General features: G+C 40.5%; 1 protein-coding gene across 1 annotated transcript; it reads right to left on the bottom strand.

Moving 5' to 3' along the window:
- Positions 1-3,116: 3,116 nt before the first annotated feature.
- On the bottom strand, positions 3,117-23,879 carry DDX43 (DEAD-box helicase 43). Its single transcript, XM_035110597.2, has 16 exons — positions 23,567-23,879; positions 21,013-21,068; positions 18,262-18,394; positions 17,773-17,922; positions 16,428-16,509; positions 15,507-15,663; positions 15,302-15,420; positions 14,470-14,580; positions 13,186-13,327; positions 11,709-11,809; positions 10,739-10,826; positions 9,065-9,192; positions 6,292-6,401; positions 5,504-5,642; positions 4,785-4,872; positions 3,117-3,230 (listed from the first exon to the last, which is right to left on the bottom strand). Exons 1-16 carry the CDS (start codon positions 23,877-23,879, stop codon positions 3,117-3,119), a joined length of 2,031 nt encoding a protein of 676 aa, XP_034966488.1.
- Between the last annotated feature and the right edge of the window lie 1,074 nt (positions 23,880-24,953).

Here is a 24,953-nt window from a genome sequence, read left to right as displayed (position 1 = left end):
CACTGGTGCCTTAGTACTATAGGTATCTGCCTGATAAACACTGGAAGTATAATCCAGAGAACCATTGCCGCCACACCAAAACTCCTGGTTTTAGTGGATGTAAGATGCAAGTGACTGGCAACAAGTATGCAAGGTAAAGAATTTCTCCCAGAATTGACCAGACAGAAAGGGCAAAGGCTTTTCCAAGGTTATCATGGTCCCGGGTTGTTAAAGGCCTTGTATACCAATAGCAAAATCTTAAACCTGTCTTGGTAGTGTTTAAGCAGCCAGTGTAATTCAGTACAGGTGTTTCACACTGTCAGTTGGGCACCACCTGCAGCAGCCTTGCTAAAGTATTCTGCACTAGTTGCAACGTACTGGGTTACCGCAATCTGGAAGTTGACATTGCCTGAAGTGTAGCTTTCACACCATCCTTAGTTGACAGGTGTCCTAGCTAGTGAAGTCACTTTGGCCTCTGGTGTGCAATCCTAGGAGTGCAATCCTATTCAGAAGAGGGCAGCTGACCTATTTCCCTGATCTGGAAACCACTCACCCATAGCCTCAGCCATACCAGGATTCAAGTTCTGTATTGGCCCTCATCTAGCTCACCATCGTGCACACACACCAGTCCAGTTCCTGCAGGGCCACATCTGACTGATAGGGAGAAAGAGGGTTGGGTGTCAGCATACTGTACTGATCGCATAATGCTCCAATTCCTCTTATGGCTGCTCCCCCAATGGCTTCATATAGCTGTTGAATGGTATGGGGGATAAAACTGCCCTGAGGAATTCTCATAGCATAACTACAATGGGGCTGAAGCCCATTCTCTCTGTTACTCTCTGGAGCCAATTGCAGATCATGGGACAACTTACTGCACCCCATGCATAGCTTAGGCTATCGCTGGTAGCTGGCAGGCAAGAAAAAGGATGGACAGTCTCTGCTGTCCTCTCACAAGCAAGCTCACATGCACATACCCTTTTGAGAAGGCCCAGTGGGTGCTGTGAACATAACCCCATGGAGAGTAGGAAACAAGACTTGTGTGGGTTTTAAAGTTACAGTGGCCAGCTGCTATGACGTTACCTCATGAGGGGTACAATAGCCACTGGCAGCAAGATATTGTCATATGCCATATATTCCTGGCTCCAGTGGTAGACTTTGTTTCTAAGAAAACAGCTATGCTCTCTCACTGCTTCTAAGGGCCACTGTCTCATGTTAAAGTTAATTGCTGGTAGCAGCAATACATAGGCTCTTGCATAGTTAGGAAGTGGGCTGAGGAAAAAGAAAGTTCTGTGATCTAGTACCTCACTTTCAACTTGTCTGGAATTTCTTTGAGTAAGTAGAGATAGTGTGTATAGTTTATAACACCACAATACAAAGACCGCTTTTCATTATGTATTTTGCACTCAGTACTTTGATGCAAGTACAAATCAACAATTTACAATGCCAGTCACGGCTTGCTCTTTCAAAACATTTCCAGGCAGGCGTCAAATCACTTCCCTGACACTGTTAAACATTTGGAAAGGAAAGCTTCATATTATATTTGCATGTTTCCTTTATATTGTAGGAACATTTGAGAAAGTGCACATGCATAAAGAACTGATTTGGCAAGGACAATGGGACATTTCCCCAGTTGGGTGCATATCTTCCTGTGGGAGCAAGTTACTGTACATGCAATTATGGGGGAGAAAGAAAATGTTTAATTGGGGAGTGTGTGTGTTTGTTCTGCAAACGACCAGCTTTTTTGTGTGCATAGGCATACAATAATATTGCTAAATGTAGACCATTTAGGATCCATTTGATATATAAATAGGAAATGGCTAATCCCAATCTCTGCTATTTCTTGTTCATACTAGAAAATTAAATTGAAGTGCAACAAAACTAGAGACTAGAAACTGAATCCTTCTCACACAGCACATGAAGGTGAAGTGCTTTAGTAATTGAAACAAATTATGATACAATGTTTGACTCACAACCTTATAGCAAAGCAGATTAATACTGTTCTGCAAGTTCTGGAACATTCTATATGAAAATGATACATGTTTAAAAAGCTTTTATTTAGCAAGTATAAACATAACAACTATAGATCCATGAAAACACTAATCCTTTATTCTCTTAAAACTAGTCTTTGGTGAAAGTAAAGAGAAGATCTTGGAAGCAAAATGTTAATGCATAAAGTTCTCATAAAATTACAGTATTCTACCATTGTCATTTAGAGACCCACTATTACTTTACAGGTGGGACTCACTATGCATACAAATATGTCAATACACTACATCTTACCAATAAAAAAGATGCAGTACACAAACCCACAGAATCGGGCTAATTTTAAATTTAAGATGGAGAGGGGAAGATCCGTTTGCCTCATTGTTACTTTTCCTTGTAAATAAGAACTTTTATCAACATTATTCTGTGAAGTGCAGTTCTTCCATCTAACAAAACTACTATAAGCTACAAAACAAGAATGAACATGCTCTGCTATAACTTAAAGTATTAAGTTATTACTCTCAACCAAAATGTATCAAAACTGAAACTTAACAAAATAATATTTATCACAGCACTGCATTAGAATACATTACAGTGAATAGATAGAATTTGAAAATAATTACAAGCCAGCATAATTTCCAGTATTTCTGAACTCCATTGATCAAGATGTTGGTACTCATGAGCAGACAAAAACTTCAAAGTTGACAATTACTGCTTTATGTACAAGGTTTCCTCCCTGAAGATGAGAAGATGTAATCAATGTACCATAAGCCAATAAAACTTCAAAGAAGTCCTATTATTATTAATATACATAAAGCTCCATGATTTGAAATCCCTAGGCACTAGCCAGACCCAGACCCAGACTAGACCAACCAACTTCAGTATGATTACTATGTTATGTATATTCAGAGCAGGCTTTGCTCAGAAGACTGCTATATATCTCATGACAGCTATATAAAAAAGTATTGTTTCAATTTTCTAATAAGCATTTTTTTTTCCAAATCTGGAAATGCACATTCCTATAAATGGTGCAATTTCAAGACAACCAGGTTTTTAAGTTATGTTTTAAGTGTGCATAAAGCTGGAGGAATACGGCATTCTACTTAAAATTATTGCTAACATTTTAGTAGACACTCACTGTGTTCAAGTATGGATTAAAAACCCCTTCGAGATCTCCCACGTGGCCTCCCCATATCTTTCTCCATTTCTTTTTTCAACTGAAACTGCTTGTATCTTTCAGCCATTGAAATAAGTTCTTCGGGAATTACCTGATAATTAGAAAATTATGGAGTCAATACTTTCATACAGCTGACTTCAATATTTATTGTTCCATGAATTAAATATTTTATCTAAGTACACTGAAAAAGGCTAATATTCATTCTTTGTATCATATCAAATTAGATTTCCCCCTTCCATAAGTTTTATAACTACTAAATACACAGTACAGTGGTACCTTGGTTTAAGAAGAGTCTGGTTTAAGAACGATTTGGTTTACGGTACAAACTCTACAAAATCGGAAATAGTGTCCTGGTTTGAGAATTTTTTTAAAAAGCTAAAGGACCCCTGACAAATAAGTCCAGTTGCGACCGACTCTGGAGTTGCGGCGCTCATCTCACTTTACTGGCCGAGGGAGCCGGCATTTTCCGGGTCATGTGGCCAGCATGACTAAACAGCTTCTGGCAAAACCAAAGCAGCGCACGGAAATGCCATTTACCTTTCCGCTGAAGCGGTACCTATTTATCTACTTGCACTTTGACGTGCTTTCGAACTGCTAGGTGGGCAGGAGCTGGGACTGAACAATGGGAGCTCACCCCGTTGCGGTGATTCGAACCGCCGACTTTCTGATCGGCAAGCCCTAGGCTCTGTGGTTTAACCCACAGCGCCACCCGACCGACTTTATCTCGGTCTAAAAACAGAATCCGAATGGTGAAAGGGCACTGGCGGTGGGAGGCCTCATTAGGGAAAGCACACCTCGGTTTAAGAATAGTTTTCATTTATGAATGGACATCTGGAACGGATTAAGTTCGTAAACCGAGGTACCACTGTACTGGGATATTATTACAGCAAGATAGTTATAAGTGTAATGCTTAATAGGTCTTTTGTAGCTTCCCATTTAGTTTGCATTTCATTAAACTCTGGTATGTTGGCAGGTGATGTCCGTTTTGCATAAAGTCTACCTATCACTGCAAATTTCTTGGAATGCATCACATTTCCCCCATTCAAGTTCTTACTGATGAGAAAGGTACAAAGCACAAACTTTTGCTATGCAAAGTGCTTTACAAAGTTAGTTTAAATTACCAGAGACCTAAGTGGTGGATGTCATCTTATAAGCCATTTCTCTCACATCCATAATACAAAGACATGCACCCAGACATTAAGTATGCATGCATTTCTTTTTACAAGATACTACCATTACATCCAGAAATAAATATATTCAAATACACAATCTGTATTATTAGAACTTAAACTACCATTAGTTATTATCTCTTGATTCCAGCTGAAGTCAGTTGTTTTTCCATACCTGTACTTGTGATTTTTATTTCCTTTTGCTGTTTTTTATGTTTGAATTGGTTTCCATAAACCACCTTGTTAACAGTGGCTTTTCTGGTGGGTTTTTTTTTTTTTTTGCATTGTAAGCCACTTGAGGCTATATGCATGAAGACATGGTACAAATCTTAAACAGCAAGTAAATATTAAGAACAAAGTTTCAATACCTTAAAAACATTTTCTTATTGAAGAGCTTTTGAGACACACCTCAAGTCTGGGGGGAAAGTCAGGGAGAGGGCTAATTGCTAGTGTGGGTATGATAAACATTACTGTACCTGGTTTCCTCTTTCCAAAATGTCAATCAATTCAGATGCATTCCGCCAGTCATTCCTGGTCACAAGGGTTACAGCTTCCCCTGTGCGGCTAAAAAACAAACAAATGCAAAACTGTCAAGATTGCCAACTCAAATAAAAGCAGTTCAGTGATTTATTTTATTGAGTTGTGCTGAGGAATAATAGTCAAAATACCCTGTTGCAACTCCTAGGATGAAGTACTAGTGAGCAGCTTAAACCTCATTTCTTCTTCTTTGAAGTAGAATGTCAACTTGCATCTCAGCAAGATAGCGGGTTTCTAATTGTTTTAGGATGTCCCCAAATGAGGAATAATAATAATAGCAATAATAATAATTATTACTGTATTTTTCCATCTATAAGACGCCCCCATGTATAGACTCCGATTTAAGAAAATTGGGGAGGGGGAGAGATCTGTGTATAAGACACCCCCAAATTTTGGACATTATTTTTTAGGGAAAAAACCTAGTCGGGAAAATACGGTATTATTTATACCCCACCCATCTGGCTGGGTTTCCCCAGCCATTCTGGTCGGCTTCCAACAAAATATTAAAATACAATAGTCTGTTAAACATTAAAAGCTGCCCTAAACAGGGCTGTCTGTCTATGTAAAATGTGCTGGAGAAAACACTGGTGTTCCTTTAAGAAGTAACAGTGGCACATTCCAGAGATTCAATTCACTATATATAGAATATTCCACTTACCCTGCACGTCCAGTACGGCCTACTCTATGAACATACTCTTCAATGTTGCGAGGGAAGTCAAAATTAAAGACATGAGTGATATCATGCACATCAAGTCCACGGGAGGCCAAGTCAGTTGCTATCAGTATGCGAACTCTGCCTAGAACAAGCACAGTGAGACATACCGGTATATTGATACTTCACAAAAAGATATAAATTGGGATTTGACAAGAGTTTTTAACTAGGTAGAGAAATCAACAACTTTTTATTTGATATTTGAACTCATACTGCACATACATAAGATTGGACGTTTATTTTGGAAATGCCATTTTTTCCTCTTTGTACTAGCTTACAATATTATACTAAACAAAAACACAGTATGTAAACATTCCAAATTTCCCAAAGTTTAGTGCAATATCCACAACCTTATAGAAAATACACCTTACTAATAAAAATTGCCTTATTTTTCAACAAAATATTTTAAGATAGAAAGTCAGAAAACATTTCACTGGCTGTTTCTCTGCTATCCTTATAGAAGGATGGTTGGGTTGCAGCAATGGTAAACCTTTTCAATGGCCACATTTGTATGTAGAAATAAGTCACACAACAACTTGTCATAGTTTTATGCCGTTTTAGTGATGTATTTGTTGTAACCTGCCCTGAGGCTTAATGTGCAAACACAGCCAGCAAGGCCTTAGGTTTTTTTTAAAAAATCATTGCCGAGTGGTACTGCATCTTCTTCCGCAAATATGTTATGACTGGTTGCTTAGTGTTATGCGACAACTGATTCTAACCAATTACAAGTTTACCTTTCTTGAAGTCGTCTAAAGCCTGTTCACGATCACATTGTTCTCTATTGCCATGTAAGGACTGGACAGGAATTCCCTGAAGACCAAAATCACTTGATAGGTCATCGGCACTAAACAGAAAAGTTAAAAACTAAAAAAACACATAGGATTGCTTGGTTCATACATTTGGTTCGTATATTTGCATGTACCTAAAATAAGTAGTCTACACCCTATGTCAGGTACTCTGTTCCTTCCACATGTTCAAGGAAACTCATTTAATGTCCTATTGCTAAAGGATTTATGATCAGCGAGTAAACATTGTATGCATTTACCAGGCTTCCTTATACAAAAAAGAGAGAAAGAAATCACCAGCATAGAGATGTGTCCCAAAATGCACTTATGAGGTAGATGTAAATATGTTCACTTCACAGACAGGGAACTAATGCAGAGATGAAAGACTGAAAAGTCACTTAAGAACTCTATATGAAGAATTATTTCCATTGCAAATGTTAAATTTCAGCAATAGCAATATAACAGACTACCTACCGTAACATACCCTTTATGTCTTATATCACTATTTCAGCAATAGCAATATAACAGACTACCTACCGTAACACACCCTTTATGTCTTATATCACTAGTTATCATGTTGTAAACAACTTTCTTTGATTGATATCACCATCCTATGTGTGTTTATTCCAAAGAATTGTACTGCTATCCCCATTATGAAACATGAGTCAATCAAAAAGAGTTTGAAGAAAAAGTGTCCTATTGAGATTATATGCTGAAACTATTCTCTTTTTATATTTGAAAATAGATGAAAACCAGCATTTTCTGACATTTCTTTGCTATCGGGAGAATTTGAATGCTCTATTTAGACTAGGTAAGGAATTACAGTACAAAGAAAAGTCATGGGTTGGCTCCACACTAACCCATGTTATCTTAGACTTTTTGAGTGTCAGGTGTGACTGCAGCCTGAACACAGCAGAGTTTGCGCAGGTTTTTCCGGAAGCTTCTGGCGGTAACTGAAATGACTAGACGTCTGGACGCAGAATAAACTATTTACAGGATTTATTAAAATAAAAGAAAAACAGAGTTTCTATATACAAAGCAAAGCAAAATAAATCCTCTCCTCTCTCTCTCTCTCTCAACCGATACAGCACTTTCTCTCCTACACTCACCACACACATACTGAACTGATAACAAGTCTCAGTGTTGAACCTCAACCAATAGAAACGCTGTTGCTAAGGTAGAAGCAGACCTTGGCTTTCTGCCAAATGTTATTAGTTTGACCTAGATTAGTTTGACCTAGATTCGATTGTGTGAAGAAGCAATCTGATGGTGTTTTATGCTACTGACTCAGCAAAAACCCGAACATGTTAAGAGTAGAACCCTTGAAATTAATGGAACTTTCGAAAACACGTCAAAGTGCACGTCAAGCGACAGTGTTTCTGTGCTCTGGTTTGCCAGAAGCGGCTTAGTTACGCTGGCCACATCACCCGGAAGCTGTCTGTGGACAAACACTGGCTCCCTTGACCTATAGAGCGAGATGAGCGTGCAACCCCAGAATCGTCCACGACTGGACCTAATGGTCAGGGGTACCTTTACTTAAGGTTAGTCATAACTTAGTCATACTTGAAATCTGGATCCAACCAAAAGCGTGAAGAAATAAAAGAGAAGTAAATTATTGAGGTGGAGCAACTTGCATATTAGGGAAGACTAACTTTGGAGCTTTTTGGTTTAGAATAAAGGCGATTAAAGGAGGACATGATAGAGGTGTATAAAATGATGTGTGGTGTAGAAGAAATTAGTATAGCTTCTCCTCCCTTTTTATATATTATATATAATATTATGCATTATAAGACCCCAGGCCATCCAATGAAACTGAACATTGCATCTGGAATTTGCTACCAGAAGTGACTGAACAAATTCATGTCACCTCAAGCACAGCTTAGGGGTCAAAACCTTTTGCAAGAAACCCATGCTTTTTAGCTGTTTTGACATGCTGCACTTAGCTTTGAAAGCATCTGGCTCTACTTCTGGTTTTCTGGTCTGGGAGAGAAGACTATTTGTTTACCCAACCACTTTTTTGACATAGAGCTCACTGTTAAGTGGCATATAGCAGAGTCATATAAACGATATGACATTTTACATAACTTCTCTTATGGGTAACTCTTACACATCCTGGTAAACAAAAGTAACATACCCTTTTGTTAAATGCTGCTACGTGCAGCATCGTATCTTGAACATATAAGGAAAAAGAAAGCTAAGAACTTGAGATAACCTTGCCTATTGATTCAAGAAACTGAGTCAGTCTTTGGGTTCTTCCTCACCCAAACATGGCTTAAGATGGAACCAGCCTCCAAGAGGTCAAACAATGCCCTACTGCTACTTCTTGAAAAGGGAATTAATTAGAGCACATCACCAAATATTAAGAGCTGAAAATAAATGCAGCTTAAATTTTGTATCTAAAATTCTAAAGAATCTAAAATCAAAACCATATTTTGGCTGAAGAAGGGCCATAACTGACTGGAAGAGCACATGCTTTTTATGCAAAGGCCCAAACTTTAATCCCTAGTATTTCCATTTCAACAGACGGACAAAAGGTGATGGGAGAAAACCTTTGCTGTAGGCCCTAGAGCTCAACTAACATAATAAGGTAATATTGGGCTAGCCGCTAGACGGACCAATGGCCTGACTCAATATTAAGGCACCTGTAAATCATATTTAGTGGTTAATAGTGAATGACAAATGTAGGCAATAAGCCAAATATTCGTGTTAGATTTCTACATACGTAAGCTTCTTTCCCACAAAAATGATGACTTTGTCTTCAGACTTCATAGTGTCAATGAAGTAACGTGTAAAAGCTCTTTTTTCTTCTTCTGGAATAATAACAATTTTCTGTTCCACTGTATTTACTGCCTGGAAAACAAAATTTAATCAAAGGAAACCTGAATGTAATTTGAACTTTGTCAAAGTATAAAGTAAGAATTGTACATACTTTGTTATAGCTAGGAATACTGAAAGAATCCGAGATGGAAATGTACAGTTGGAAGGGACCCTGTAGGTCATGTAGTCCAACCCCTTGCTATGCAGGAATCTCAACATAGAATCACAGAATTTTCATGTTGGGAAGACTATTCAGGTACGATGCATATAGACTTTGAACATGAGTTTTGACTAGAACTGGCTGTTGTGGCATGTTTATTTGAAAATAAATCCCACCTAAATCATTGGGTGCTGCTGTACAGTTCTTAACACCTACAACTAAGAATCAAGTAACTCACTTTTAAAAAAATCAGAGCACTACTTTAGATTGCAAACCACAAACCAGAGAATCCAGATCCAATGGCTTCAGTGGGTCTGATTAGTCTCCCACTCAAATACTCTTTCTTTAAATGACTGGGGGAGAGTTAGGCACACAACCCTCTTGCTAGGGCTATTTTCCCCTAGGAAGAATCCTGAATTCCAAGGTGAAACTTTGGAGAGATGTTGGACTTCCCAAGGTAAAGAAGCATCTCTACAAAGCTGCATGACTCACACAGAGCAGGGAACCCTGAAGCATTTTGTATAACCTCAGTGATCCAGATATAGAAAAAACACCATGAGGGTGGAGGAAGCACTTCACTGTGACTGACAGGTCTGGCTTTTAATCAGGGGCAATAATTCTACCAGAGCTCTCCGATTCCAGTGTTTTGTGGAAAGCGGATCAGTCAATTTTGCAGGGGTCATGGTAAATTAGCCATCTTATTTGGGATTATGCACATTGCATTTTAGGTATAAATGGATATGCCTAAAACCCAAAATGCACGATCCCTAATAACATGGTTGATTTTACCATGACTCCTCCCTCAAAATTGAGAAATTGATCAGTTCCAGCTCATAAGCATTGGATTTTAGACATACACACTTTGTTGAAATGTTGCATCCAGGCTTACCCAGGTCTACCCAGTGGACAGGAAGGGACAATACTGCTCTTATTCTGTGCATGAGAAAGAGGAAGCTTAAATTATCTCTCTTCAGGAGAGAACAGAGATGGGGCCACAGAGCCTTTCAGCTCACCTGAACTTTTGGCTCCTCCTCTCCTTGAAATCTTTCCATTCCAGCTGCTTATTAAAGGAATTATGAACTAAAACAGTGTTTTTCCTCTTTCCTCCCATCCCCCTTTCCATCATGTTTTTAGACTGCAAAGAATAAGGGCTGAGACATTTGCAAGCCATTATGGCAGTCTTTTAGGCTGAAGAATGTGATAAAATTGTTTTAAAGAAACAAATGTTGCAATCTGTTTGAACCTCTTGCATTATTAAGATTTCCATTTTATTATTTTCATTTTAGCCTGAGATATTATTAGATTTTGAGTTGCTATATCTTTTATAAATACAGCCTAGTTCACTAGACATTGTCCAGTTTATACAGTCTTATTAAAAATAATACAGGAGTAATAAACCCAAAACAGAAAACAACTCACCGCTAGATCAAGAGTACCAACATACACAATCATAGGATCTTTCAAATATGATTTTGCAAGACGGCGGACACCATCTGGCCATGTAGCACTGGTAGGAATGAAAAGGAAAGTCATTTTGTATTTCAATCCTATTACTGTCCTGCATTCTCATGTTTCCATCCTAAATACAAACAAGGCAGTTGCAAATAGTTTGCTACTATGAACAACAACAAAAGAAATAAAGAATTCAGTTGCCCAAGAATAAAGTTTCTCTTAGAAAGGTGTTGATTTAATTCCAGAATGGGGAACCTTTTTGCTTCCATGGACCAGATCCTTATCAGGATTGGCCTTGTGGGGCAAATTTGACAGGTGGGTTGGACCACTCAACTGTCAATCACATTATACTTTTATGATTCCACACAACTGACAGGTGAATTATCCTGTCCGCCTGTCAAAGTCCCTTGCACGAGAGACCGATGGGTGCTTGACAACTGCTATACAAGGGGTGTTGCTAGCCCTACACTTGGCACTTTGGAAAGTGCTGACCACAGGGCTGGCAAAGTGCTTCTTTCCACCTTGGGCAGAGGAGAGTGGCCAGATGGAGAAAGAATCCTGTGTTTTATATGCTCCACTTAGCTGTGGGTGCCTGAATTCTACCAGTCCACTGGATTGATGAGAGTTTCCATGTGGTGTAATGGTTAGAGTGCTGGAAGATGACATGGGGTTGAATCCCCACTCAGTCATGAAGCTCACTGGGTGACCTTGCAGTCACACACTCTCCACCTATCCTACCTCACAGGCTTGTTGTGAGGATTAAATGTGGAGGAGAAACATGTACACCACCTTGAGCTACATGGACGAAAAGGTGGTATGCAAATGTAATAAAACAATATTTCACATAAAACAACTTTAGGATGTAGCATCCAGATACCATATTTTCCATTAAAACATCTTCAGATGAAGCCATGAACCACTAAAAAGGCACACATACCTGGTCATAACTGTTTGCCTATCAGGGCGTATGTCTAATAAAATCTTCATTATTTGAGGCTCAAAACCCATATCTAGCATTCTATCAGCTTCATCCAACACCTGTGAAAAACAATAGTTATAAACTGTTGGCTTTCTGAAACTCCATGCCAAAACCACTAAATTTCTAAACTATTATCTGCAGAGCATGAACAAGTTCATTTTACATGTATACTCTCATCGCTATGTCCTTTGGCTTACCTAACACAATACCTCTACTTTGACTCAAAATCTACCTAACTCCTTTCTGGGATTGTTCTACAAGAGATAACATAGATAAAATATGTATCCCTAAGGAAGTTTCCAGTTGCACTGTGAATAATGCAGAATTAGACATAGTAACGCAATATATGAACTAGACATACTTGTTTTAGAAGATGTTGCATGCTTACAATGTAACAAAGGCTGTGAGCCAAAACTGTGCCCTTGGGCGCCCATTTACACAACCGTTTTCCAACTCCCTCCCCTCTCACCTCCCCATATATGCGATAACTTTCTACTCATGCACCAATGGATGGTTGTGGTAGATCCTGTTGAAGGACACCTAAAGGAACAATTATGTGATTACTTAACAAAATTTGATGTTCAAAGACATCTTCCAATTGAAAATCACCTGATGTGAAAAACATATTCATTTGTATTAAATAAAAAATAAAATAAAAGGACCTTTATACCATTTGTTCATATTGTGACTAAAATATTACCAGACATTCTGAATTCTTCTTTAGCATTACTAATAGCCCTGTCCTTCTATTTTTTTTAACACCCCTGGACCCCTGGACAGTTAAGCCCAGTCAAAGGCGACTATGGGGTCGTGGCGCTCATCTTGCATTTCTCCGCAGACAGCTTTCCGGGTCAAGTGGCCAACATGACTAAACTGCTTCTGGTGCAATGAAACCATGATGAGTGCATGGAAACACTGCGTACCTTCCCGCTGCAGCTGTACCTATTTATCTACTTGCACTGCTATGCTTTCAAACTGCTAGGTTGGCAGAAGCTGGGATAGAGCATCAGCTCACCCCGTCGCGTGGATTTGAATCACCGACCTTCCGATCAGGAACCCCAAGAGGCTCAGTGGTTTAGACCACAGCACTACCCGCGCCCCTAGTGGAATGGTCTCCCTCATGAGGTTGTGAACTCTCATTCCTTGGAAGTTTTTAAGCAAAAGTTGGATGGCCATCTCCCATGGGTGCTTTAGTTGAAATTCCTACATTGCAGGAGGTTGGACTAGATGACCCTTGGAGTCCCTTTCAACTCTACAATTCTATGATTTGGTCACTTGCCATGCAATGCTAACTGTTGGAGGTATGATGACAGTGGTTAGCAGGAACAGAATGGAGTATTCTGGAAGAAAGCATGAAAGTTCCCTATTGCAATATTTTCTTGCAGGTTATACTTGCACATTACTCCCAATTTAATACAACATTTTGACTACTTGCCAGGTATGTTATGCTCCTCAGATTTATGAAGTTGTTCATTTGGAGGTCATTCAATCTACCTGGCGTAGCTATAACAATGTCCACACCTTTGGTAACCAGGCTGATCTGCCCCTTCCGGTCTCCGCCACCATATATGCAAATGCTAGAGAGAGTTTATCCAATATTTAGCTGTTTTAAATTAAAACTATATGGTCATTTTAAATGTTTACATTGAATACATTAAATACCCTGCATGATTTATTTTTTCATGTAGATTTGGTTGCAGTCCAAATCCTCTTTGTGCTGGACTGGAGAGTTGGCTTAGGCAGAGGAACACCCTGTGTAGTCTGATGGCATCATCCTGCTGGTGCAGAGTTCCCTGATGTGCCTGCTGAATGTGAAGCTGGGCGAAGTACTGCCAGTGGGATTCTCATCTGCCAAGTTTGTACAACAGAATAAGAGTGTTCTGGAGGAGGGGCTGGTCTTCTGGATCCCAACCTAGTCCCCTCTGCTCTCACTTCACAATACTGAGCTTCACTACTGCACCAGGTTCAGGCTGGCACAGTGATATGCCTGGCCTCCCACTTTCCACCCCAACCACAGAGAGGAACAGGACTGCAGATGCAGCAGTGGCTGCACTGCAGCATTATTTCTTGCCATGGCCTGGCCAGGGTTTTGACTGTCTCACCAGCAGGTTGTGGGGTAGGGCAGGCAGGGCAGAGTTGCCTGTCTTTCTGATGCTGAGCATCACTTCTGCTTACTGAGAGGGAAAGGTGCAGGGAACCCAGTGCAGATGGGTGAAGCAGCAGGAGTACTGGATTGGCTCCACTGCTGCACATGCACCAGGCATTTTGACCCTCTTGGTAAGTGGCAGCTGCCCTCTTGATTACTGTGGGATTGTCCTGTTTTAGTAGCAAGAATAGAATTTGAACTCTTTAAAAATGCTGAGAAAGTTGTTTAAATATATGTCGTTATTGAACTAGAATGTTGATGTTTCTCCTAAACATCTAGAGGGACCTAGGAATGCTTATTTTAGTCAGATGTAGATATGAAAGTTTTAAACATGATCATAAGAAAGCTGGCAGTTGAAGACTAAAATTTTAGATAGAAATTATAATCTCTACTGCAATCCATATAGTATTTGACATACTATTGGGAATTTGTAGATGTTAAATCCTAATAATTCCATCAAAAGACTGTAAACATAAAAATACTACTTGAAGTGTTTCACAGTGGCGTGTTTCACAGATATTGTGACACATTACAGTACCACTGCCAAAGTAATGAAGATGATGTAAATATTACCTTTTAATTCCTTTATAGGAATATTTTGAGCACTCTGCCTCAACTTGAAGAGCCAGTTCTCGAGTGGGAGTGAGAACCAACATACCTGGTCCACCACGTTTTTCTCTAGGTCTGTAAGAAAATACAACCTTGTTTAGATAGCAGTTATACATAAAAATACAAAAGGCAATACTTTAAGAAGAGAACAGAGGACAACTTAGCAAACAGGCTAACTATGCTGTTTGGGTTGCATACAAGTATCATTTAACTTTGGTTGGAATTAATTAAGGCCACATTTCAAAGCATAATTACCTGGAAGTAAGTTCAAAAGCTTATAGTTAAAGCTACGGTTTTCCCAGTAGTGATGTATGGAAGTGAGAGCTGGACCATAAAGAAGGCTGATCGCCGAATAATTGATGCTTTTGAATTATGGTGCTGGAGGAGACTCTTGAGAGTCCCATGGACTGCAAGAAGATCAAACCTATCCATTCTGAAGGAAATCAGCCCTGAGTGCTCACTGGAAGGACAGATTGTGAAGCTGAGGCTCCAATACTTTGGCCACCTCATGAGAAGAGAAGACTCCCTGGAAAAGACCCTGATGTTGGGAAAGATTGAGGGCACTAGGAGAAGAGGATGACAGAGGACAAGAGGGTTGGACAGTATTCTCGAAGCTACTAACATGAGTTTGACCAAACTGCGGGAGGCAGTGCAAGACAGGAGTGCCTGGTGTGCTATGGTCCATGGGGTCACGAAGAGTCGGACACGACTAAACGACTAAACAACAACAACTTGGTTAACAAAAATAACCCACCAGGCACAGAATAAATCAAATTTTATTCCAATTATTTCTTACATTGGCTGCAAATCCAAGTGAATGAACCCAGGCATTAGATAAGCCAACGTCTTTCCAGTACCAGTCTGCGCTATTCCAATGAGATCAAATCCTTGAAGTATTATTGGCCAAGCCTGTGACTGAAATAAACAGTATATTACTACATAGGGGCAACTAGTTAAACAGCAGTTTCTACACTATTCAGAAATAAAGAAAACTAAAATACCTGAATTGGGGTAGGCTTCTGAAAGCCAACTTTCTTTATATTTGCCATAATGTCAGGATAATGCATAAAGGCATCTTCAAATATACAAATAGGATTGGGAATGTGACGCTTTTCATTATCTTTCAGGTCATCACATGTGATATTATTATTTTCTTTTCTTTAAAAGACATCAAGAGATAATATTATACTGCTAGCAAACAAAATGGTTTATTTATCCATTCCAGACAAAGTACAAAATATCTAGAGCAAAAACCCATGTAGTTTCCACTTTGTCATCATTTCCATAATTAGCTGATGCCAAAGACTAGATGAAAGTTGCTTAACATTATTATGCATAATTTATTATTAAACATAATCAAAGCCAGTGGCAGAGGCTGCTATTAAAAACAAAACGTGACTTTTGCCAACAGAAGCTATGATGACAACTAAGTTCCACTGCATGCAATGAGTTTTTTGATTTAGTGCAAATCATAAACATGATTAAAGAATAATTAAGGTTCTTTCAAACTATTATGTAATAGAAAGCCAGGGTTTGTAGTGAATGTATACTTGCCCAAGAGCTGCAATCAAACCAGGTTCTCTGATTATAGATGCATTTTCAAACGTGTATGTTTCATTAACGTAAGACATTTTAAAGTGCATACCTCTGGAAAGGTTCCATGACTGATGGCATCAGCTTTCAAACCTTACAAGGTATACAATGAGCTTCTGCACTTCAATCCTACCCCAATAAAAAAGGCATGTAAGACCTATCCTGTGTGAAATATGTACACAGCCTAGTCTTATGGTGTGCATCTAAACTCAGTACAATATTACCTACTACTTTGCAGACATTGTCTTCACCTTCTTAAAACTATAATCCATTTAAAAAGCAACCCAACTTTCCAATAGGCCATACAACTTTCCAATTTAAATTATTACCTCCACCTATCAGCTTCTTCTTGTGACATTGAAGCAACCTTTAGAGATTCTTTGTAAAAACATTTTTCAATTGGAGGCAAATCTAATAAAATTAAAGGGAAAATGGGTTGTTATTTTAAAAAGTTGCTTCTCAAACTACTAAGAATAGAAAAGAACACCATCTTCATTAAAAAACAACCCTGAACTCTATTCCCATGCCAGCCTATGCCTCATTTTTACAGGTAGCTCTATTGAGCCGACACACAATTGAACATGGCTTGCAAAGAAATGCCGATAAGAAACTACACCAAATATATTTATCACCAAAAGAAGGGCTATCAATAAGCCCTTGAACACTTTTCGTTTACTAGAAACCATACCTTAAGTATGGAAATTCATTTTTCCATATTCACAAAGTTTCAATAGATCAAAAAAGAAAAGAAAAACACCCAACCACAATAACAAATTTTGAGCTTTCTTTTTAAAAAGTTTGTACCACAGTCAGTAGGTACAAACTGAGATTTGGATGATGGGCAGTCTTGTATAACAAGATACTACTTCTCCCCAGCTTTATATTCAAGGATTAATTTTAAAATCTCTACAGGCACAGCAAGACATTTTGAATTCAGTACCCTGGTTTCACTGTTACTTCTGACTCAAGAGTCAGAAGTGACTCAATTTGACTCACAGGTAGGTAGCCGTGTTGGTCTGAGTCGAAGCAAAATAAAAAAATTCCTTCAGTAGCACCTTAAAGACCAACTAAGTTTATATTTTGGTATGAGCTTTCGTGTGCATGCACACTTCTTCAATTTGACTCATGAGTCAAAATGTCTTGCAGTGATCCTTATAACATGAGAACAGTACATCTGTCCAGGGTCTGCCTGAGTGACCAATCACATTAGTGTGCACGACTGGTATGCCCTATAGTGCTGTAGACTTGTGCATGTATTCTATGCCTAACTCTGTGGTTAAGTATGCCTATGGAGCCTGGCACCCATGTTTTGTAGTGGCATTAAATTAGTGCATGAAATGTGGTCAATATAGTATATTGTGTTAACACAACCTTTTACATCTAATTAAAAGCCTTTTTTTGTACCAAGGTGCAACCTCAGTGTGATATGACACTTAAAATACTGCACTAACACTATGGCCTTTACACCAGATCTTATCTGATTTTTGCGTTCAACAGTGACCACATACCAGGCAGTTTTTAAAAATAAATATGACAAAATTAATAGATGATCAAATGTTCTCAGTATGTCTTAGAAATTTTTACGTATCAAAGTAGATTATTTTCACAGCTAATAAAGCATTTATATTGAAGGATGACCACCTACAATTCCTTTAAAAAATAGGTTACACTAACCAGCCCACTTCATAGCTTCATATTTAGCTTTATTTTCTCGAAGGGAGGCCCAGTTAATGGATTGCTTTGGATTACTGTATCCCGACTTCAAAGCACCGGAACGACTTTCTTCATAACGAGTCGTTCCAAAATCTTGGTGTTTAAAGCAATCTGTTAAAACAAAATTAGATTCTGATTTGGTTAAACATTTTATATCAGATTATGCAGCTTAAATTAGTTCTTGGGAATTCAGATAAAAAGTTTAATTATGAACCACAGAACTGTTTCATTTCACTGCGATATAAAGACAAACTATGTGAACCAACACCATGTTTTATTTTTGGATGCATCACAAGGGCAGCTTTATGAACTCCTCTGGCTATTCCTACACCCCCTCCTAGCTTTCAGTTTATAAATGTCTCTTCAACAGAGTGGATAACTCTAATTTGGGTTTTATAAAAGTAGATCAGTCTGCAGAGAAAGCTTACATATCAAGTTTTAAATTCTTACCTTTAACATACCTTTCTCCGGCATTGCTTTGGCTGCACCTCTCAATAAGATCATCAATCATCATTTTGGCTTTCGTTTGCTTATCATTACCACCAAATATCTTTATTTCAGCTTCATAATTGCCCTTTACAACCTAAATGTAAGTATTTTACTTAGTAGAAGAATCAGATATTAGATTGCTGTAATATACCGCTCTAAAATTGTCTTTCTGGGCACTAAAAAGTTATTTGATAAGTACAAGTAATATTTCCTAAACCACTTGGATATCTTGCAGTCAGAAGCAATATATCAGGTTGAAAGTTTTCCATTTCTAAATATGCCTTGCTTCATTACAATAAGAAAAAGTAATATAATAGATAGGAGTCTAGTACCTTAGACAGTGTCTTTTACATTTTTTTCTCAGAAAATTAAAGCAGTCTTCTCATATTTCGTCCATACATTCTATCAAGGTGTGGGGACAGCAGGATTGTCATTACTGCCCCCACCCTTTCTGCACCAGCTGGCACTAACCTCTGTGCAGCCAGAAAAAAGTGAGAACACTCTGTGGCCAGTTTACATATAGTACTAAATCACAGTGTCATATGAATGAGCCCAAGTGAAACTCACATACACACACCATACCACATGACTGGGATGACTTTGGTGGCATTAAGTTTCAGTTTCTTCTCAGATCATCTTTGCTTGTGAACCAGAGATTGCAGTTTATAACCAAGTCTGGTTTAGTTTAACAACTAAGCTACAGAAAATATCACTTCTTCTGAAACTGCAATAACAATCCAAGATTAGGAGAAGGCAAAACTAAATGATGCCAAAGTCCAGTTCTGGCCACACAGGAAAGGAAGCAAGTTGGGACTCACTCCAGCTTGTGCATATAGCACTAAACCACATTTAGTCTTATGTGTGAGCAATCTACACATGGATAGGTAGTATGGGATTAGGAACCATGGTACAACCGGAATTTGTAATTACAAACATGTGTGCACACGCATGTACACACACATCTGGATCCATGAAGAATCCACTCACTTCTTCCACAGAAGACAGGGCCAGAAGATATGACTATGTTCTCATTCAATGTATTAACTGAAGTGTACATAAGATATGGAAAACGGTATATACCCAGGAAATATTTTATACCTCATATTCAGCCCTTTCTTTAAAATCCAAACAATATAAGGTGAGAGTGTGCTATTGATTTGTCATCTCTTAAAATATTTTCAAATACTCTAGTAAAAAAAAGCTGTGAGCTGCATCCAATTTCTACTCAAACTTGATCCACTGAAATATATCAAAGTTAGCTATGCCTATTAATTTAAGTGGGTCTACTCCAAACATTACTAATATTGGATATAATTTTTGAACCAATACAAATAATGTATCCATCTACATTATGTTTGCTTTATTTTTTCATTATTAAATACTTTCAGTTGAAAATCCTTAGCTGTAGGAAAAACTTCTAAGCTATTTATAGAGTATGTTAAATTAATAGACTATTTTAATAATGTTTATTAATATATTTCTAACAAGCTGCCAGTGTAATTTGATTCAGAAGCAAGTCTCATTGAGTTTAGTGGGGCTTGCTCCCAGGGAAGCTGGTACAGAACTGTGGCCTAAATAAAAACAAAATAGATTTAGGACTCTGGTAAATTTTCTAGAAAATCTGCATCATTGGCCAATAGTCACAGTGGTTTTCAACAGGACCTTTGTTCTTCATTGGAAGTCACTCGTTACCCATCTGCTGGCACAATCCATGTGTTTTTGATGATGCATACCAAATGTTACACTAACATAATGTACAGTACAATCATAAATACAGTGGTACCTCAGTTTATGAACACAATTGGTTCCGGAAGTCTGTTCATAAACTGAAGCGTTCATAAACTGAAGCGAACTTTCCCATTGAAAGTAATGGAAAGTGGATTAATCCATTCCAGACAGTCTGCGGAGTACTTAAACTGAAGCGTTCATAAACTGAAGCAAACTTTCCCATTGAAAGTAATGGAAAGTGGATTAATCCGTTCCAGACGGGTCCGCGGAGTACTTAAACTGAAATGTTCATAAACTGAAGCATGGGTGTAATTGGTTCCGGAAGTCTGTTCATAAACTGAAGCGTTCATAAACTGAAGCGAACTTTCCCATTGAAAGTAATGGAAAATGAATTAATCCGTTCCAGATAGGTCCGCGGCGTTCATAAACCGAAAATTCATAAACCGAGGTTCCACTGTAGTACTGAGGTTTTACTTGTTTTGGGGAAATGCTTGGGGTTTAAAAACAGTATAGCAGCACCCCCCCCCCAATTTAAGTTCAGTTAATCACCAGCAGTTCAAAAGCACATCAAAGTGCAAGTAGATAAATATCGGTAGGTGGGAAGGTAAACGGCATTTCCGTGCGCTGCTCTGGTTCACCAGAAGCGGCTTAATCATGCTGGCCACATGACCCGGAAGCTGTACGCCAGCTCCCTCGGCCAGCAAAGCGAGATGAGCACCGCAACCCCAGAGTCGTCCATGACTGGACCTAATGGTCAGGGGTCCCTTGACCCTTTATCTTTAAGCACCACTAAACTGACTCAAGTACATAAAGTACAACACACTAGACATTTTCTCCCCAATTCCTTTGTTAATTGCTTTGTGATCACAAATATACACATGACCCCACTATTTTGCAGCTATTTTGCAATGCAACAACCAGTCTTTTGAGTAAAGACTGGGTTTTTTAAAACACATTTTTAAAAAAGAAATATTAGTGCCTCACCTGTATTTTACAACCTGATGATTCCTGAAGCTCTTTTATTTTACTTCCACTTCGACCTGTTGCAAAATTAAAATACATTTGGCAACATTCCAATTTTAGCTAAATGTTTTCAAAAAAGAACAATGCATACTGCTACTGGCAAAATGCAAACATTATTTCTATCACAAGTAAAGAAGCCAAAGGGAAGTATCTGGAGGCATCTAAAGAGGGTACAAATTTTAAAATAAAAACACTCAGAAGTGAAGCTGAGCAATTCTTAGGTTTCCCCCAGATGAACAATTCCTATCCCTATAAGAACACCAGTATAATAGTGATAATATTTATGCAACTTTGACATATTTCAGTGAACACGCCTTTCCCTATGTACAAAGCTAAACCATTTCAAGAATACTGTACCAAATTTTGTAAACATGATCATATAGTATTAGAGATTTGGATGCAACTCAATTACAGAAAGGGATTTTTACATGTGGCTAAAACAGATGGAGGTCCCTTAGACTCTCTGTACCTTTGACCGCCTCCCTCTGTCAATCCTCTTTTGGGCCTTGAGACATATGCATTTCTTAGGCTTACTGTTCAATGCCTACAATGAACAGAATTCTGCTGCTTTTTCTTTTTCTTTGGCACCCAATTCATGAAAGGAAAATATTAGGGCTACACCATTTTGAACAGGGAATTGCAGGCATGAGTTTCCTTTCCATTTCTCTATCTCCAGTGACAGTTCATTCAGATTTGACATCAGTTATGTTGCAGAAGTGCTAATGACTATAAAGTCAGCTCTCTTTCTCTTTTAAAGAGAAACTAAGTACTGTACACCATAGTAAAGGTAAAGGACCCCTGACAGTTCTTTTCAACACTATAAAGTTCTTATTTCTGGACATCCTTAACAGTGCAATCCTTTTCATGTCTACTCAGACTCAAGATCCACCGAGTTCAATTACTTATTCCCAAGTACTGTAAGTATGTACACATTTGCAGCCTTACAGTGCAAATCCAACAGTGGGTCTACTCAGAACTAAGTCCTACTGAATTCATGGGGCCTTTCTCCCAGGTAAGTGGGGTTAGGACTGTGGTCTTAATCACTTTTTAGCTAGTAAATCTATCTTCCCTCCCTGGCCCTTTCCTCTATCATAGTGCACAAACAACATACACCTCCACCTCTGCACTAGCAGAAAAACTCTACAAATGTAGCAAGCAAAAGGCATACACTCATGAATTCATAGGGTGCTTTATTGAGTTGACCTTAAAAACAGCCAGAGGGTGCTATTTATTTTCTGGGAGAGGAGCCTATTTGTTTACCCAGCCACTTTTTCTACATAGAGTGTGCACCGTTAAGTGGCATATAACTGAGTCTCATAAACAATGAGGTATTATACAATTTACTAGTGGTTTTCAGCCCGTTCAATAACGGGCGCTAGAATCCTGGGGTTCGGAGAAGCGCTTGCGCAGCGCGTCTCCGAACCCTGGGACCTGTCCTTGCTGTCGGTGGCAGGGGGACAGGAACGGAGGAGGAGAAAGCGCTGCTTTCTCCTCCTCCGTTTCTCTCCCGCAGCCGCCGACAGGAAGCAGACATCCCAGGGTTCGGAGAAGCGCTTGCGCAGCGCTTCTCCGAACCCTGGGACCTGTCCTTGCTGTCGGCGGCAGGGGGACAGGAACGGAGGAGGAGAAAGCGCTGCTTTCTCCTCCTCCGTTCCTCTCCCGCAGCCGCCGACAGGAAGCAGACATCCCAGGGTTCGGAGAAGCGCTTGCGCAGCGCTTCTCCGAACCCTGGGACCTGTCCTTGCTGTCGGCGGCAGGGGGACAGGAACGGAGGAGGAGAAAGCGCTGCTTTCTCCTCCTCCGTTCCTCTCCCGCAGCCGCCGACAGGAAGCAGACATCCCAGGGTTCGGAGAAGCGCTTGCGCAGCGCTTCTCCGAACCCTGGGACCTGTCCTTGCTGTCGGCGGCAGGGGGACAGGAACGGAGGAGGAGAAAGCGCTGCTTTCTCCTCCTCCGTTTCTCTCCCGCAGCCGCCGACAGGAAGGACGCGCGCACTCTCCCCCCCCGCCTCCTCCAACCGCCGCTCCTCACGGCCAGGGAGGGTTGTGAGGAGGCCTTCGCCGGCCTCCACCCTCGCTTTCCTGACGTGCCCTGCAGTGAGGCGGTGTCCGGCGGGAGCGGCGGTTGGAGGAGGCAGAGTGGGGGGAGAGTGCGCGCGCGCGCAGTCTCTGCTGTCCAATCCCTGTATCCCTGGGGCACATGCGCAGTGACCCAGGAACACACGGGACAGCTTGGACGCAGGGACATCTTGGACATTATTATATAGGATTATCCAGGAGGCCGTCCAAATTCAACACACGTCTACTGCAATCAGCAAGGGAGTCAAGTCCAACACTGAACAACACAGGAGTCAGAAGCCACGCTTAGGATTGTTCCCAGCAATAACCTGCTTTGCTAGGGAGGCAAGGGCGCCCCCCGTGTTTGCACTTTCATATAAAGTTTGGGAAAAGAGAGGGCTTCTCCCCACCCGCCCCCCCAAAAGAGAGAAGTTCCCCCTCACGGACAGCGACCGCTACCTATGAGGGTGCCCACGAGCGAGTTATCCAGGTGGAAGCACAGCGGCGGCGACCCGGCACGCTCCTTGCCCGCCCCTCGGAAGGGGCCTCGGGCCCGGTACTCCAAGTGCCCCGACTGCCACGGCTCGCGGGAAGGCGCCGGCCGCGAACCCCATTTCCTCCCGCCACTGCCTCTTTCCTCCTCGTCGTCTTTTCCCGCGGAGCCACGTTTCCCACTAGCCCTCGCCGTCACCGGGCGCCACTCGGCCGCAGAGGGCTTGGCGGGAGCTTGGCGGGCCTCGTCATCCTCACTTTCTGCCTCCCAGTCGGACATGGCGGGAGAGGGGAGCCGACAGGGACGGTACTGCGGTGAGAGGAAGGGAAGGAGCCACCCGAGCAGCGGTTGTCTAACGCCGCCCTCGCGCGACCAAACCGTCGGCTCGCCCCGCCTCTCCGCGTGCACCAATAAACCGCCGGATTCAGGCGGCCGCTCTGATTGGCTGGATCGCTCTGAGTTCCTCGCGTGTGATTGGGCGGCGCGGGCCGGCGCCCTCGTGGCTCACAGTCGAGTGGACCGGGCGTCGCTTAAGGCGGAGGCTTATTAGTGGTTAGCGGAGCTCGGTTCCCTCCAAAATGTCGCTGGGAGTGTTGTAAGCCAAATGGCTAACTCAGAAGATAAGCCATTTTTTTTTGGCTTACAACAGGAGGACAGTTCCCCTCAGCTTACCAAATGGTCCAGGAGGAGGGGAGTTGTTGGAAAAGCCTCTTCTTCTTAAGTGCCTCGAAGAGGGAGTGGTCCGGCTTTTTCGTCCCGCGCGAGTTTTGCTTTGTAAGCAATGCTGAGGTAATTTATTTCTCCACAAGGTAAAAACTGTGGTGCTGGGTGGGTGCTGGGCAAAAATCCCGCCAACGGAAAGGAGGAAAGGTGGGGATTACTCATGTTGAGTGGGATGTAAATCTCGAGTAGGTGTGCTTCATAAATCTTAAGTATTACCCAATCCTGCTATCAGGCTATTTTGCACTTCAGGGAAGGCTAGCTACTTGCCGCAGTCCAGCCCAGCCCATTGCTAATTACAATTTTGAAAAAAGAGATGTCTGGGGGTGGGGGTGAAAAACGTGAAACTGCTAAGTTTATTTTAAATGGCAAGGATAAGTAATGCAACAATATTTTATTTTTTTCAAATGCAAAAGAAAATGTGATCGCACACAAATAATTGTGAATAATCTTGTGAACTGTGATGTTAAAAGTTAAGTCTGGCAAAAGTTTCAATTTCAGGCACATCAACACCTCACTTTTCCTTTGCAAAATCTGCCACCAAGTGCTTCAGGATTTTCAGTTGGTATAGTTGCCAGGTCTCTTTTGCAATACTGTTCAGCCTATGCAAGTTTTTATAAGGTTGATCTTTGA

This window comes from Zootoca vivipara, chromosome 3, assembly GCF_963506605.1.
Source record: "Zootoca vivipara chromosome 3, rZooViv1.1, whole genome shotgun sequence".
Lineage (NCBI taxonomy): Eukaryota > Metazoa > Chordata > Lepidosauria > Squamata > Lacertidae > Zootoca > Zootoca vivipara.
The sequence above is the reverse complement of the archived record's forward strand: the minus strand, read 5'-3'. Positions and strand labels throughout refer to the sequence as shown.

What these genes read in the sequence shown, in the direction of transcription:
- DDX43 (XM_035110597.2), bottom strand. Translation starts at nt 23,879, where the DNA reads ATGTCCGACTGGGAGGCAGAAAGTGAGGATGACGAGGCCCGCCAAGCT. An exon ending in GAAGAAGCTGATAGGTGGAG is followed by an intron (nt 15,664 to 16,427) that starts GTAATAATTTAA and finishes TGTCTTTTAAAG; the next exon opens with AAAAGAAAATAATAATATCA. An exon ending in GGCCGTACTGGACGTGCAGG is followed by an intron (nt 4,873 to 5,503) that starts GTAAGTGGAATA and finishes TTTGTTTTTTAG; the next exon opens with CCGCACAGGGGAAGCTGTAA.